At 41.8% G+C, this 13210-nt stretch overlaps 1 protein-coding gene across 19 annotated transcripts in view; it reads right to left on the bottom strand.

Moving 5' to 3' along the window:
- Positions 1 to 525: 525 nt before the first annotated feature.
- slmapa (sarcolemma associated protein a) overlaps positions 526 to 13210 on the bottom strand; it is a 52395-nt gene continuing 39710 nt past the window's right edge. For 17 of the 19 annotated variants that reach the window (XM_084026131.1, XM_084026135.1, XM_084026134.1 and 14 more), the window contains 6 exons: positions 13068 to 13168; positions 12260 to 12464; positions 12052 to 12169; positions 10911 to 11082; positions 10085 to 10219; positions 526 to 4548 (listed from right to left, as the gene is read on the bottom strand). In XM_084026131.1, coding sequence (XP_083882257.1) covers positions 4453 to 4548; positions 10085 to 10219; positions 10911 to 11082; positions 12052 to 12169; positions 12260 to 12464; positions 13068 to 13168 — 827 coding nt within the window. In that variant the 3' untranslated portion in view covers positions 526 to 4452. Of the gene's footprint in view, positions 4549 to 8199; positions 8288 to 10084; positions 10220 to 10910; positions 11083 to 12051; positions 12170 to 12259; positions 12465 to 13067; positions 13169 to 13210 lie in introns of all 19 variants that reach the window. The other 2 variants (XM_084026143.1, XM_084026137.1) reach the window with 1 other exon arrangement.

Here is a 13210-nt window from a genome sequence, read left to right on the forward strand (position 1 = left end):
CCGGCTGCAGGAAGAAGCAGAGACGTCGGTACATTTTAAACATCGGTGTTTTCTGTTAAAACCTTGTTTCCATGAATCACAGTTTAATGTTTACCGGTGCGTCAGCGTTGCCTTCAGCCGTCTGTGTCACTTCCTCCTTCACATCTTTGCATTTTTAACAGATTTCAGGTGACGTTAAACCTTCTCAGGTGTTCAGTGAAGTCAGTTTCAACCAACGACGATGGCCGATTGGTTATTTGGGTAAAGGAACGAATCGGAGAGCTACCTTGTCCAACAAGAAGCAGAAGAAGTCCTGCAGTCGGGAACCTTCTTAATCAGAATCAGAGGATGTTGTATCTGGTACAGATTGTGATTTGTGATGTGTCTAATTTAACTAAATTGAATTAGAACGACCGGCTTGACCTCAGCTTCATTACACAGCAGGTCTGTGTGTAAGAGCTGTAGAAATACTGTGAAGACGTCATGTTGCTCAGTAGGCTAGTATGAAATCAACAGCATAAATATCCCACAATGCAATGCAGCAGCGACAACAAACGCAGGTTTATTCAGACAATATGAAGACATTTGAACATTAAAGCGTGTAAATATGAGATTAAAACATCTCCTTGAAACACGACTAAACTGTCTCCTCGATAGAAAGACGGAAGGTCACAGAAACATTTCAAAACAAAGAGGCATCTGAACATCTCAACACAGGAGGAGAAGAGTAAATACTGTACGCTTCCAAGACTACGACTTAAATGTTTGACTTCTGCTCAAAACGATTCAATTCGATTCCAAAAACGTTTTTTCACATTCATAAATAAATAAACAAATAAGAGCAAGTTTGCAAATCTGTTAAAAAAGGTGAGACATTAAGAACAAAAACATTTGAATCATTCATGAGGCACTACATTCAAAAATATTGACTTAAAAACTCAACATTTTATCTACTTGAGACAAAATGAGTCAGAAAACTATTAGATATTACATTCAAATGATTACAAATAGGTTGAATGTCTGTTTGTTTGGAGTCCAAAATTATAACTTTTTCAAAGTGTTCTTCTCGCCACATTTACCACGATCGTTTTCATTTTCCTCATCCCAAATATTTCTGCTTATTCTAGTTTCAGCTGTGACCGTCCATCGTTAAATTCTCCTGGTTACGTTTGTTTTGAAGTACAATCGTTTAGGCTTTTCATCTTCAACCATCATCACTGACACATTGTGTTTTATGACACTTTCCTTTTTCTCTATCAGAGAGCGAGTGAGTCCTCTTAATTCCTTCTACATGTTTCAACCTCTGGTTTGTAAAGATAACATGGATGACTGATGCATGTTAGTCGCGTGAACACGTCAGTGTAAACAACGTAAACACACACACACACGCCTGTGTTGCTTTTAATGATGCAATCGGTTCATGTCTTACAGCCCTCCGTTAAAGATTAAACCAGTATCTTTCTATTTCAGGCTTGTTGTTCCCATCTCAGCATCTAATAGTGGAATAATAAAAATATATCTGTAAAACAGGGTATTTTACTGCAGACCAAGTACTTTTACTTTTTTACTTTAATTCCTTCCCCACTGAATGCGATTCAAATATTCACTTAAACATAATACATACATACAGACTGATAAAGAAATATTCCCAGAGAATAAATATAAATAAAACGTCTACCTGCCTTTGAAAAACCAAGTTACCGTGAGAATTTACAGGATGAATCTGGTCAGACCAGATTTAATGAAGTGTTTATTACTATTAATGAGTGTGAAGTTTGTGAGTGAATGAATGCGACTGAAGCCGGTTTGGTGGGTCAGCTTGCTACAACTTTAATCCAAACATCGCTCTGCATATTCAATACATCATCACCATCATATCCTCTACATAGCTCCCTCTCATTCTCCTACACAATTTTAACAAAATAAGTCTAGTAGCACATCATTCAATAACATTTTATTTTACAATTCTCTCTCTGTACTGTAGTGTTTTTCTCTTTAAAACATCAGGAATATTTGTTCGTTGTCTTTTAGGTGATTTTTTTTTTTTCTCTTTTAAACACGGAAACGAGACGGAGAACACGAACGATGACAACGCGTGAACCAACGCACACTCCCCTGTACACAAACACCCCTCCGAATAATTTAATGTCGGCTAAAACATTTCAGTGGAGGCCTGGAGAGTCGGTTTGTTGAGAGAAGCTGATCGTTTTAGCGGGAAAAACAACAGGAGACAACTTTGTAAAAGCGTAAAGTTGGTCCTGAGGATGGCGCTGGAGGAAAAGGCCATGCTGAGAGAAATGTATGTGTTTTACTTTTTGACAATAATGAAGCGCCAATTTGAATAAATCACTTATTCAAAGTATGAGATGGTCAATCATAACTACGTCTTTAACTTTGATGCTTTTATGATTTACAGGGAGAAAAGGTAAAACACAGAAACTCAAGAGTCACGCTTGGTGGACTGTCACAAAAAAACACATTTTAACCTGTAAGTGGTATTTATGAGTCTAGATGGTTTTTGTGTGAGTTGCCTAGTTTGTAGGGATGTCGGCCTTCTCGCCATGTTAAGGGGAACTGTAGGTCACATCAGGACCTGGTTTCTCCAGATAATCCAAAGACCTTGTTGACTACAGCTGAAAAATAATAACCGACACCGAAACAATCAAGTTTGATAAACAGCACCACGGGGAGGAGGAACGGTCTGATTTAGTGGTGAACTGTCCCGATTTAGTGGTGAACTGTCCCTTTAAATTAACACTGTGGTGTTTGCAAGCTGGCAAACATGGATGTAAACTGGGTTTTGTTCATTAAACACTGAAGACTATGTTAATTAAATTAAAGATACTCAAAAGTGCAGCCTAATGTCACCTTCTGTACGACAGGTGGGACCTGGAGACGGTTACCAACGTGAAGGGCGCAAAGTTAAAGGTGCAACATTAGCACCTTTCACTGGAAAGACTTGTCATCTCCAAACAGAGGAAATACAACAAACATTTTTTAAGGTGGTTATGAAATCTATTGGGCCCTCACGGTTTCTCTCTTTCCGGAAAGGAGATGTCAAACGTTTATAAAGCTGAACATTAATGTTTAGTACTCCGTCTCTGAGAAGAGCTAAAGCTAAAAATCATGTGGTCGAGGAGAACAGACGCAAAGCAAAGAGCTAATTAGATTTTTTTTTTTTTTTAAATGTTCTCAAATCAAGGTCCACTTACTAGCTATTTCCTGAGTTTTTAACCGCCATGTGACGGGCTTCATCGACAGTTGGCCCAGCTGTGGAGGAGCTGAGAGAACAGGACAAAGCCAGTAAGCGACCGACGTTCAGCTTCTCTCCGACAGACCTCCGGCCGTCAAATACACCAAGTGTGTTTGTGCGTGTGGTTAGTTAGTAACATTAGAGGCACTTTGAGCCTCTTTTTCTGCGCCCCCGAAAACTAAACAAAATAAACAGAAGAAAAACACAGAAAATAAATCTGATTTTAATTTTAATAATTTGGCTTCAAGTTTAAACCCCCCGAACCCTCAAAACTTCCCCAACAGATAAAAAATAAACGAAACGGAGAAAAACGCGGTGTTAGCGGGACTTCCCGAAAAAGCACCTCAGCGTGAACACTTTCCAGCAGACGAGCAGAAACTCGTCACAGTTTACAGATTTACTACGCAGGAGTTTTTACTTTATACACTCGAAAAAGAAGCACAGATTGTTTAGTTTGTGTTAATTTGGCTAACACACATTTGTTTGAGAATATGCACCGTGGAAGCAAAATATCAACTGCAATATTACGAATGAAATTAGCAATAAACTCAATTTCCTATTCTGACAAGAAGAAAAAATATATGGGAATTGAGAATAAAAAAGAGCCAAATGTTAAGATATAGAGTAGACTGACACCAAACAGCACATCTAATATCACCGGCATCACATCGTATGGTGGGATGGATGATCATTGTTGTTAACCAGTAAAATTAAAGCTGAATATGGAGACGAGCGTGCACACAGGCCAACACCGCCTGCTGACAAAACTCCAAACAGCCAATGAAATGCATGAAAACGCGTGCAGAAGAACATGGACGATGCTCCGGAGCGAGGCTGCTGGAAAGTGTTGCGTTCGCTGACGTCGGGGAGGCGTGTGTGAACGTCACCTCCGGCAGGTGTTTTGTGTGGAAGCTCAGCCCTGCTGGAGAACGCTTCGTTAAACCCGGAAATCAGCAGAGAGACGGGAAACAAAACAAAAAAAACCCAAAAGAGCCCCCACCACAGCTGAGAGAGAGCCGAGAATAAAAACAAACCTCTCCGCCGCAAAAACAAAAACACGAAAACAAAATAAACCAAGAAGCTTCTGAATCCTCTGTAGAAACCACAACCTTTATATTCCCTCTACAATTATGTACAATTAGACTTTATACAAGTAAAGCAGTGATGCTCTCCTCACAGCGCGGTGTGTGTATGTGTGTGTGTGTGTGTGTGTGCGTCTCCTAGGTGGAGCTGCTCTTGGAGAGGTTCGGGTAGAGGACGGCTGCCGTCACGGCGACCATCACTGCGATGACCGGCATCCAGGGGCTCCAGCCGCTCTGTCGGAGAGACGAAGCACATCGAGTTAAACTGATGAAACACTGAGAGCAGAGAGAAGACAATGAAGAGGAGAGAGAGAGACAGAGGACTGCAGAAAACGAAGAAGAAGATGAAATAAAAAAGTGTATTTGAAGCCACAAAAGTCCAAAAGATGTTTTTTTATTATTTTTTTTTAGCATGCAAGATATGTTTTCTGAAAACACAAAACTACAAGATTGTCATTAAAATGAGCAAATGTGGTTGAAGTTTGGACCTGTAGTCCTAAAACTGACGACAAAGCAAAGTTGTGATTGATATACGAAGTGAAAATGAAGGAAATATACCCCAACACTTTTTAAATGATCAATTAATTAATTAAAAATGCTACAGACGGCACTGGTTTTCTTGGGAGGATTGGACATGAGTTTGGACATAAGTTTCCAGACCGTTTCCACAGAATTGTATTGCTAGGCAAAAGCTTGCATCCGTGTTTACTTCCTACCAAAGCATCCCCTGCTTTCTGGTCTGCTTGAATCTAAATGGTCAATAATCTACTAAATCAACATCATGCTGGATTGAAGAAGACTTGAAACTAGATTGAGATCATAAACTCATGTTTACATGTACATGTGTATTATGAGTTTGGGAATGACACCTCATCCATCTGATACCCTGAAGAAGACTCGCAACCTAAATTATACATTTTGAAATCCTTTGTTTTGTTTTTTGCATGAGCTCATAAGTTGACGTGTGATTTGGTGCTTTTGGAAGAAGTTCTGTTTTCTGAGAAGTCGTCGTGAGTTCAAGCTCCAACTAATGTGACTGATCTGTTGACGGCATATTCTTGGCATTTCATAAAAAACTTCCACATCTCTCACAACCGTGCAAATGATGACGGATGAAGTAATCAACGAGGTCTAAAATCTGCTTGGCCTGTTGAAATACATAACAGATGGTTTCTGCTGAGGACAGCATCTGTGTTTCTGTGTTTCAAGTTGTGGGAAAAAAGAGAGACTATTAATGGAGTTCTCCCCATTTTAAACTGACCGTGTTCATCAAGTACGTGAGTTTATAGGAAATAATCTTGTTCCCACAACTCATGCACTTAAGACAATGACTTAAGTACTTAATGCTAAAAGGAAATAATTCAAAAAAACATCATCTTTTGGGGCTTCAGGAGAGGTAGAGGAAAATAGTAAATAAAACAAAACACAAGAGGAAGCAGCAAAGTAAAGGATGCCGAGGAGATAACCTGATTAGGAAAAACAAAAACAGAAAAGTTACAGACCAGTTTTCCTTCACAGCAACCAGACTGGAAACACTGGTCAGGCATTCCCAAATTAACAAATGAGCAAACAGGACACAAACATATGAAGGCGTATCTGGGCCATTATAGGTAAAAAAAAACAACAACAACAAATGAATTAAAAAACAGTCAGGAGAGGGGGGCGATATTCAGAGAAAAAAACAAGACAGATTTTTCTAGAATAAAGTTGTACATTTACGAGAAGAAAAAAAAAACACATTTACATGGAAAACCCCTTCCTTGCCGTGTACGATGCCTGCAGTGGAATCATCTAATCAAATTATATTTTGCGATCGGATTCAGCAAAAGTTTGAGTCTGAGTTTTTTTCTCAGAATATTTCCCCCCATGCTCCTTTATTTATTCATTTTACCTACAATGGCCCTAATACGCCGTCATAAAAACATGATGGAAAGAATGAAAGCCGTTTAAAAATGCAATGCATCCAAACAAAGACTTGAAAACAACAACAAACCTGGAAGCAGGTCAAGGAAGACGTAAAAAGACAAAAACAAAGAAACCTGAGATTAAGCAGCAAACTGGATGCAAGAAATGGAAGGAATTTAAGGAATTAAATCGCAAACCCTGAGAGATGGAGAAAAGGATGCATCAAATAAAAACACAAAAAAGGAGCACCGACACCCTGAAAGCGAGCGGGAGCTGTGAAGAGACAGTTAATGGATGGATGGATGGATGGATGGATGGATGGATGGATGAGGCTGGAGTGTCAGATGTGAAGGTGAGACGTCGACTCTTTAAAGGGAAACCTTCATCTTTACCAACGTTTCAGAGGAATGAAGACTCAGTTAGCGTCACGCTAAAAGGCTAAAGTCAGCGCAGAACGTTTGGTAAAGTAATATCCTGTAATAATGTTTTATATTTTTCTTCTTGTGCAAAACCGACAATAAGCTGATCTGCCATCAACTATTGTCTGCATTATTCCAAAAACCATTAAAAACACACCAATTGGTGCCGCGCTGGGTGACATGTTCCTTTATCACCATTAACACACACTCATCTTAATTCTGACTCAATCCCACCCACACACCCTCCTGCTAAATACTCTCTCCAGCACCAAAACACAAATCCGCCACTGAAAATAGTCCCCGATATTGTTCCCTTGCCTGCTGTGTTGGTAAAATTTGCTAAAACCCACAGTGAACCATGGTCAGAGAGAAGTCAGCGATTGACCCGTTGAAGGTGAGGTCACTACAGAGATGAGCTGAGGATCCCGTCTGCACTGAGAGGAACTACCCGTAGTGGAAAACCAGGAAAGCAAACGACCTGGGATTAGAAGTGAATAAATCCGCCGCTTCAAGTGAAGCAAAGCCGTACCATGCAATGGAAACACTGCTTACAAATACAGACCAACATCAGCCTGAGAATTTCAGCTTCCTGGTGAGAAGTTTGCACTGATTACAGCCTTTGACGACTGCAGGAAATTAAAACCATCAAGTCATGGAGATTCTCAATGAAAAACTAACGGTGTCTGCAGGCTCTGAGGTTTCCCTTTAAACCGAGTCCGAACGGGTTTAGTGTTGGCTGCAGCAGAGCAGAGGCCGTGCAGTTAGAGCTGCTCACACAGGAAGACAAAGACAGAGCACCGTGATGGTGAGGATGAAGATGATGAAGATGATGCTCAGTCTGAAAGGGAGGTGTAGGAGGTGAGGAGAGCATCCGACTGATCAGAATTCAGGGTTCAACAATCAGAGTCTACACAAGGATGATGCTACATTTTAACGACGGAACCTTAAATGACCCAAAAGCTCTTTTCTCTCTTGATGATATTGAAGGGATGAAACCTAAGTTAGCTTTCATCTCAGCAACAGCTACTCTTCACTCCAACTTAACCTTCCTGCTAAATAATATCAGAATTTGGTATTAAACTTTTAATAGTCAAACTGAAAGTAAGCAAGTATAAATTTGTTATCATACAACAACTTGTGATACTTGGTATTTTTAATTTGCCTTATTACTTCATATTTTGCGATTATTATTTTGTTATTGTTTTTGAATATTGTCCTGACATACGTCACCCTAATTATAACTATTGTAATTCCATATGGATTTCCTGTCAAGAGGTGTTCATAAAAATAAAATATATATATTTTTTTTATAGGCCCACTGTAGGTAAAAGGTAATGAAGATGGTTTAGATTTAGAAATGATACAAAGTGAGACTGTGTGGACTATAACCACTCCTACCAGGTACTTTTCATGTCAGATTCTTATCGCTACGTGACCCTGAATTCATCACAGATCAGGACGCCGTTTCCACCTCCACCAACTCTCCTTCCACAGACGACGGATGGATGGAGGCAAAACAGAGACTGACGGAGAGACAGACTGATGTCATGTCGTTGTGTACCTTTCTACCACAACTGGCCGAAACACCAGTACAGCAGAGCCAGGACAAGGCCAATGAATATGGCTTGGACAGGCTGCAGTATGGATGGCTAGAGGGGAGGGGAGGGAGGGGAGAGGGACAAGAGATATCAGCCAGCAAATCAACCAAAACCAACATGGAGGATGGAGCAGCTACAGCGAGGGGGGAGGAAGGGGGAGAGAGAGACAGATAGAGAGACAGGGGGGGCGCCGTATCTCAACGGCCGTTCTACAAAGCACCTCCAGCATTTCTAGACATTCAACAGCCACATTTGCCGAACACCACAGAAGAAGTGCTACCCATCACCCGGCCCGTTCAAAGCGGCATCGATCTCCTCCGGCTGGATTTCAGCTCATTACGGTTCTGCACCTGGACGTCTCATCAGCACTCAGAAACCGATCGGTGCACCAGTAATAACAGTCTTCTGGACTTTACAAGGCTGGGGTGAAATGTTTGGAATTTGATCTTTAACTTTACAAAACAAAGAAAACTGTCTCTTGCAAAGCAGGGTGTTGGTTCATGTTGTTAACTGAAAATGTTCTGTTATTTCAACTTGAGTCTTATTTTCAGTCTGGCCCATCATTTCCATCAGTGCTAAACATATTATGCTCACCAGCAAGCATGAAATCTCAAGTCTGACGAGCCATGCCGGTGGTGAAGGACACACGTTAAAACACTATTTATCTATTGCTTTTTTAAAATCATAAGCTACATGGTAGAATCTCATTGCAAATGTGGGGGGAAAAGCCTTTTGAAGCTCCAGAGAGCTGAACGAGGTCAGATAAATTACGCTTTGAAAGTGGAAACACTTGATAATTCCTCAATGCATGGAAAAACTGCATACACAACTACAGTAAGTGCAGTGTGTGTGTGTGTGTGTGTGTGTGTGTGTGTGTCTGTGTGTACAAGGTCTAAGTTGAAGCAGCAAGCAGATCCAGAAACTGTGATGGATGTTTGTTGGAGATATGCTTCTAACTGCGTCTGATCATCCGACTGCTTCTCAGCTGTTAATTCTATGAGTGCTTAAAGTCAGCTGGAAGAAATGATGGACAGCACTTTGCAAATCAGACCAACATTGTGATAAACGGGAATCATCCCTTCAAAATGTCAGTTAAAACGAGGTTTGTTGAGCTAGTCCTTTGAAGCTGGTCTTTTTTTAAATTCTGGAAAGCTCCGGGGAAACGAAGCCCGAGGAACAATACGATCATCTACTGCACATCAACGAAGGACTGAAGAGGAGGAAGAGCTGAAGACAGGTGGATGAGAGAGGAGGAAGAGTGAAGAAGGAGGAGGGGGAGGAGGAAGCTGCTCCGCCTCACTATCATCCTCTCATCAGCTCAGGATGGAAAGGCAGAAGAGACGGTGACGTGTGATTATTTGTTATTATTTTTCTATACAACATTAATTATAAATCAGAGGAGAATCACAGTTATATTCTATTAGTACGTCTGCTTTCACCTCCACTACAGAGGTTACCATCAGTCCTCTTAGTGAGTTAACTGAACTTCAGGTGTGATTCTAGATTTGGAGATTCAAGCAACGCTGATTGGTGATTGGCTTATTTTTGTGTCCACAGTTAGCAAGTTAGCATTGAGGAGGGATTGCTGCATTGGTGACAGCTAGCTAAGTACGAGACTGCCAGGTTGTCCACAAGCAAGTGCTGGTGCTTCTCCTGCATGGATCTTTCAACAAAGAAAGTTTAAACTGTTGAGGGAAAATGTCATGAATCCATCTGGCTTTAAAGCTGAGCAAAGACAAGAATAGAGAAGAAATAGTTTGTTCTTTGGTATTATCAGAAAGGAACTTGTGTCATCTGTGTGTGTGTGTGAGAGAGAGTGTGTGTGTGTGTGTGTGTGCGTGCGCTCACAGAGCTGGTCTTGTCCTGCAGCAGCTTCAGGCTGCTCCTGCACTGCTCCAACTCCTGGTGGATGTTCAGCTTCTCTTTCTCCGTTCTCTCATAGCGCTGACGGAGGTCCAAAAGCTGGGACTGTGTCTCTTCATACTGGACAGGCACACACACACAAACACACACCACTATCAGATCATTTCTACATCACATTATTTCTATCAATATCCGTAAAGAAAGTAACAACTTCAAGGGATTGTGTTCGGATCTCCACTAGGGGCGTATCGGTTCACATATTCATGCGGGAAATCTTCGGTACAGGAAGTTTAGTTCAGTATGAAAATGTTTCCTGTTTGTGCTGTGACCCAAACAGCTGTTTGTTTTTACTACTCACATATGTGGAACAGAAATTCTGTTTTGGCAGCGCTCTAGTTGTAAGTTGTAGCATGCTAGTTGGTTTAGTTCGGTTAATTAAGCTCAATGGACCACGAGTTTAAGATACAGTCCTGTTCAGAATTATTAACCTTTAATTCAGTTTAAACAGTTTTTACACAATCAGAAATACTTTATTTCTGTGATTTATTTTATTTAGTTAGTTATTATTGACAATATGCCAGTATATTTACTGTCAAAGGAAGAATTACAGCTAATGAGCAACTGCTGAATGTTTACAATTTTCTAAATACATTTACAAAAAAGTTATTTTCTGCCATTTACTTTTTTTTTTTTTTTTTTTAAATCACACTGAAAATGTTCTAAAATGTGATCCAAAAAAAGTGTGTGTGAGAGAGTGAGTGTGTGTGTGTGTGTGTGTGTGTGTGTGTGTGTGTGTGTGTGTGTGTGTTACCTCTCTCTGCAGTGTGTGTGTGTGGGCCTGGGCCTGGTCCAGCTGGCTCTTCAGCTCGTTTGCATCCTGCAGGTGTCGATTCTCCAGAGAACCCAGTTTGTCCTGCAGAACCTCCTCCCTCTTCTCCAGAGACTCCAGACTGCTGCTGAGGACCAGACTCTGCTGCCTGGTGCTGTACACACGCACGCACACACACACAAATTCAGCTTCGTCTGTCCGTTGATCGAGCTAACAGTTCAACATCGTGAAGCATCTCCACACGGCTGGCTCAGCGAGGTGCAGCAGACGTCTGCAGTTGCAGTATTTATTTGAAGTGCATCTACAGCTTCTAGTAAATTGAACACAGCTGAAGCACAGATGAAATCCTGCTGAGCTCTCAGCTCTGATGACGGAGATGGGGTGAGGTTTTCTCCCCCCATGAAAAAAACAAAGTTGCAGTCCGTTAACCTGCTGACTGCTCTGTGTGGTTTAGCCAGCCGTCAGTCAGCTGTCGTCCTCTTCTGCCTGAATCACTATGTTTCCTCCCATCCCTTTCGTCCTCAGTCCTCATCTTAATGCTGAATCTGAACCCTCAACCTGTCAGGACCCGTGAACTGGCCGTCAGCTGTCCTCAGCCAGAACTCCTCAGCTCGATCACGGTTGTCTCAAAAGACTTTCAGGTTGCCGTTTTAAACGCCCACACAGTTCAACACGCATTGATCATCAGTCTTACATTCGATTAAGAGTTTGAGTTTAATGTGTAATTTATTCAATTCATTCAAAATTGTTATCTACTACAAAATATTTATTGTAGTATAAAAGGTTTTTTTCTTTTATCGTTTTTAAAGTGTTTTCTGAGGTTTAACTTACAAGTGTTTGAATTTCTTTCTTGGTTGTATTTAATAATGTAATAGTTTGAATTTACTTATTTTAAAAAGGTACACCTTGCCTAAAAAACATTCAAATGTTTTAAAATCAATAAAGAAATGCTGTATTAAATATGTGGTTGACTTCTATTGATGTTCCCAACCTTCTGATATTTTAGGGGATGATTTTTTAAGTCGGTTTAATATATCTTATGATCTCTTACACCGTGGATGTAGGTGATATTCGACAGTGAAAGCAAAAACAAAGCAAGACTTTGGCGTGTATGTGTATATACCTGCTCAGCTCGGTCTCCAGGCGGTGCAGTTTATCCGTAAGAGATTTCCGTTCGCCTCTCAGGCCATCACAGTCCTGCTGCAAACACACACACCGCTGCTGCAACGTGACGCACTCCGCTGAGAGAGGAGGAGGAGGAAGTGCAGTTATAATTAATATCTGTGTGTTTACTGTTGATTGACAGACTTTCGTTTGGACCCTCTTCTCACCCTGCAGCTGGGTGGCGCTGCTCTGCTGCTGTTGCTGCTGTGTGAAGGCCTCCTGCAGCCGGTTGATCTCCCTCTCATACTTGGCGGCCGTGTCCCTCCAGTGCTCCAGGTCAGATCGCACGCTGCCCAGGTCGGCCTGCAGGGCGGCGATCTCACGCTCCCGCTCCGCCGTGGCTGCCTCCATGGCGTGCCTCAGGACGAGAATCTGAGGCAGAAACACAATCCGTGAGGCGGTCACTGATGTCATATGACAGCATGTCTGTTTCGTACAAGAGGGGGTCTGCTTTGTTTTTTGTGTGAGGAGGAGTCAGAGAGGAGCCTGGAGGAGAATAAGGAGGAGCTGGGAGGGACCAGCTGGCATTCATGATGAGTCGGATGCGATTCAGTAGGAGACATAAGGAGTCACAAGTAGTCAGAAACATGCCAGGAGGAGTCAGAGGAGAGTAAAAAAAGGAGCTGGGAGGATTCAGAGGGGTTGACTGGAGTCGAAGAAAAGGCAAGTGAGTCAGACGGATCCACAAGGAATAAGAGGGGTGTTGGTAGAAGTCAGGAGGAGTCCGAGAAGACTCACGAGTAGTAATGGTAGAGCCAGTAGGCGACAGAAGGGAGTAAAGGAAGGAGGAAAAGGGACTCAGAGAGTCAGGAGGAGTGTGCTCGTGTCGCACCAAGTGTGAACATACAGAGAACCATCAGAAAGAACTGAAGGGAGGGAGTAACGGGGGTGTCAGGGGGAGAAATCAGAGAGGGGTTTGAGTAGTCAAGAGTTTAAAAGCCTAGAAAAAGGAGCAGTAATGAGATGGAGTCATACCTCCTCCTGGGCGCAGTAGAGCTCCTCTCTGGTGGTGCAGATGGTGCTCTCCCTCTGCTCCCTCAACGCCTCCATGTCGGCCTGCAGCTTCCCAAGCTGAGCTAAACTCACACACACACACAAAAAGTACATTATGACACACA

Source organism: Eutrigla gurnardus, assembly GCF_963514095.1.
Source record: "Eutrigla gurnardus genome assembly, chromosome: 2".
In the NCBI taxonomy this organism is placed as follows: Eukaryota; Metazoa; Chordata; class Actinopteri; order Perciformes; family Triglidae; genus Eutrigla; species Eutrigla gurnardus.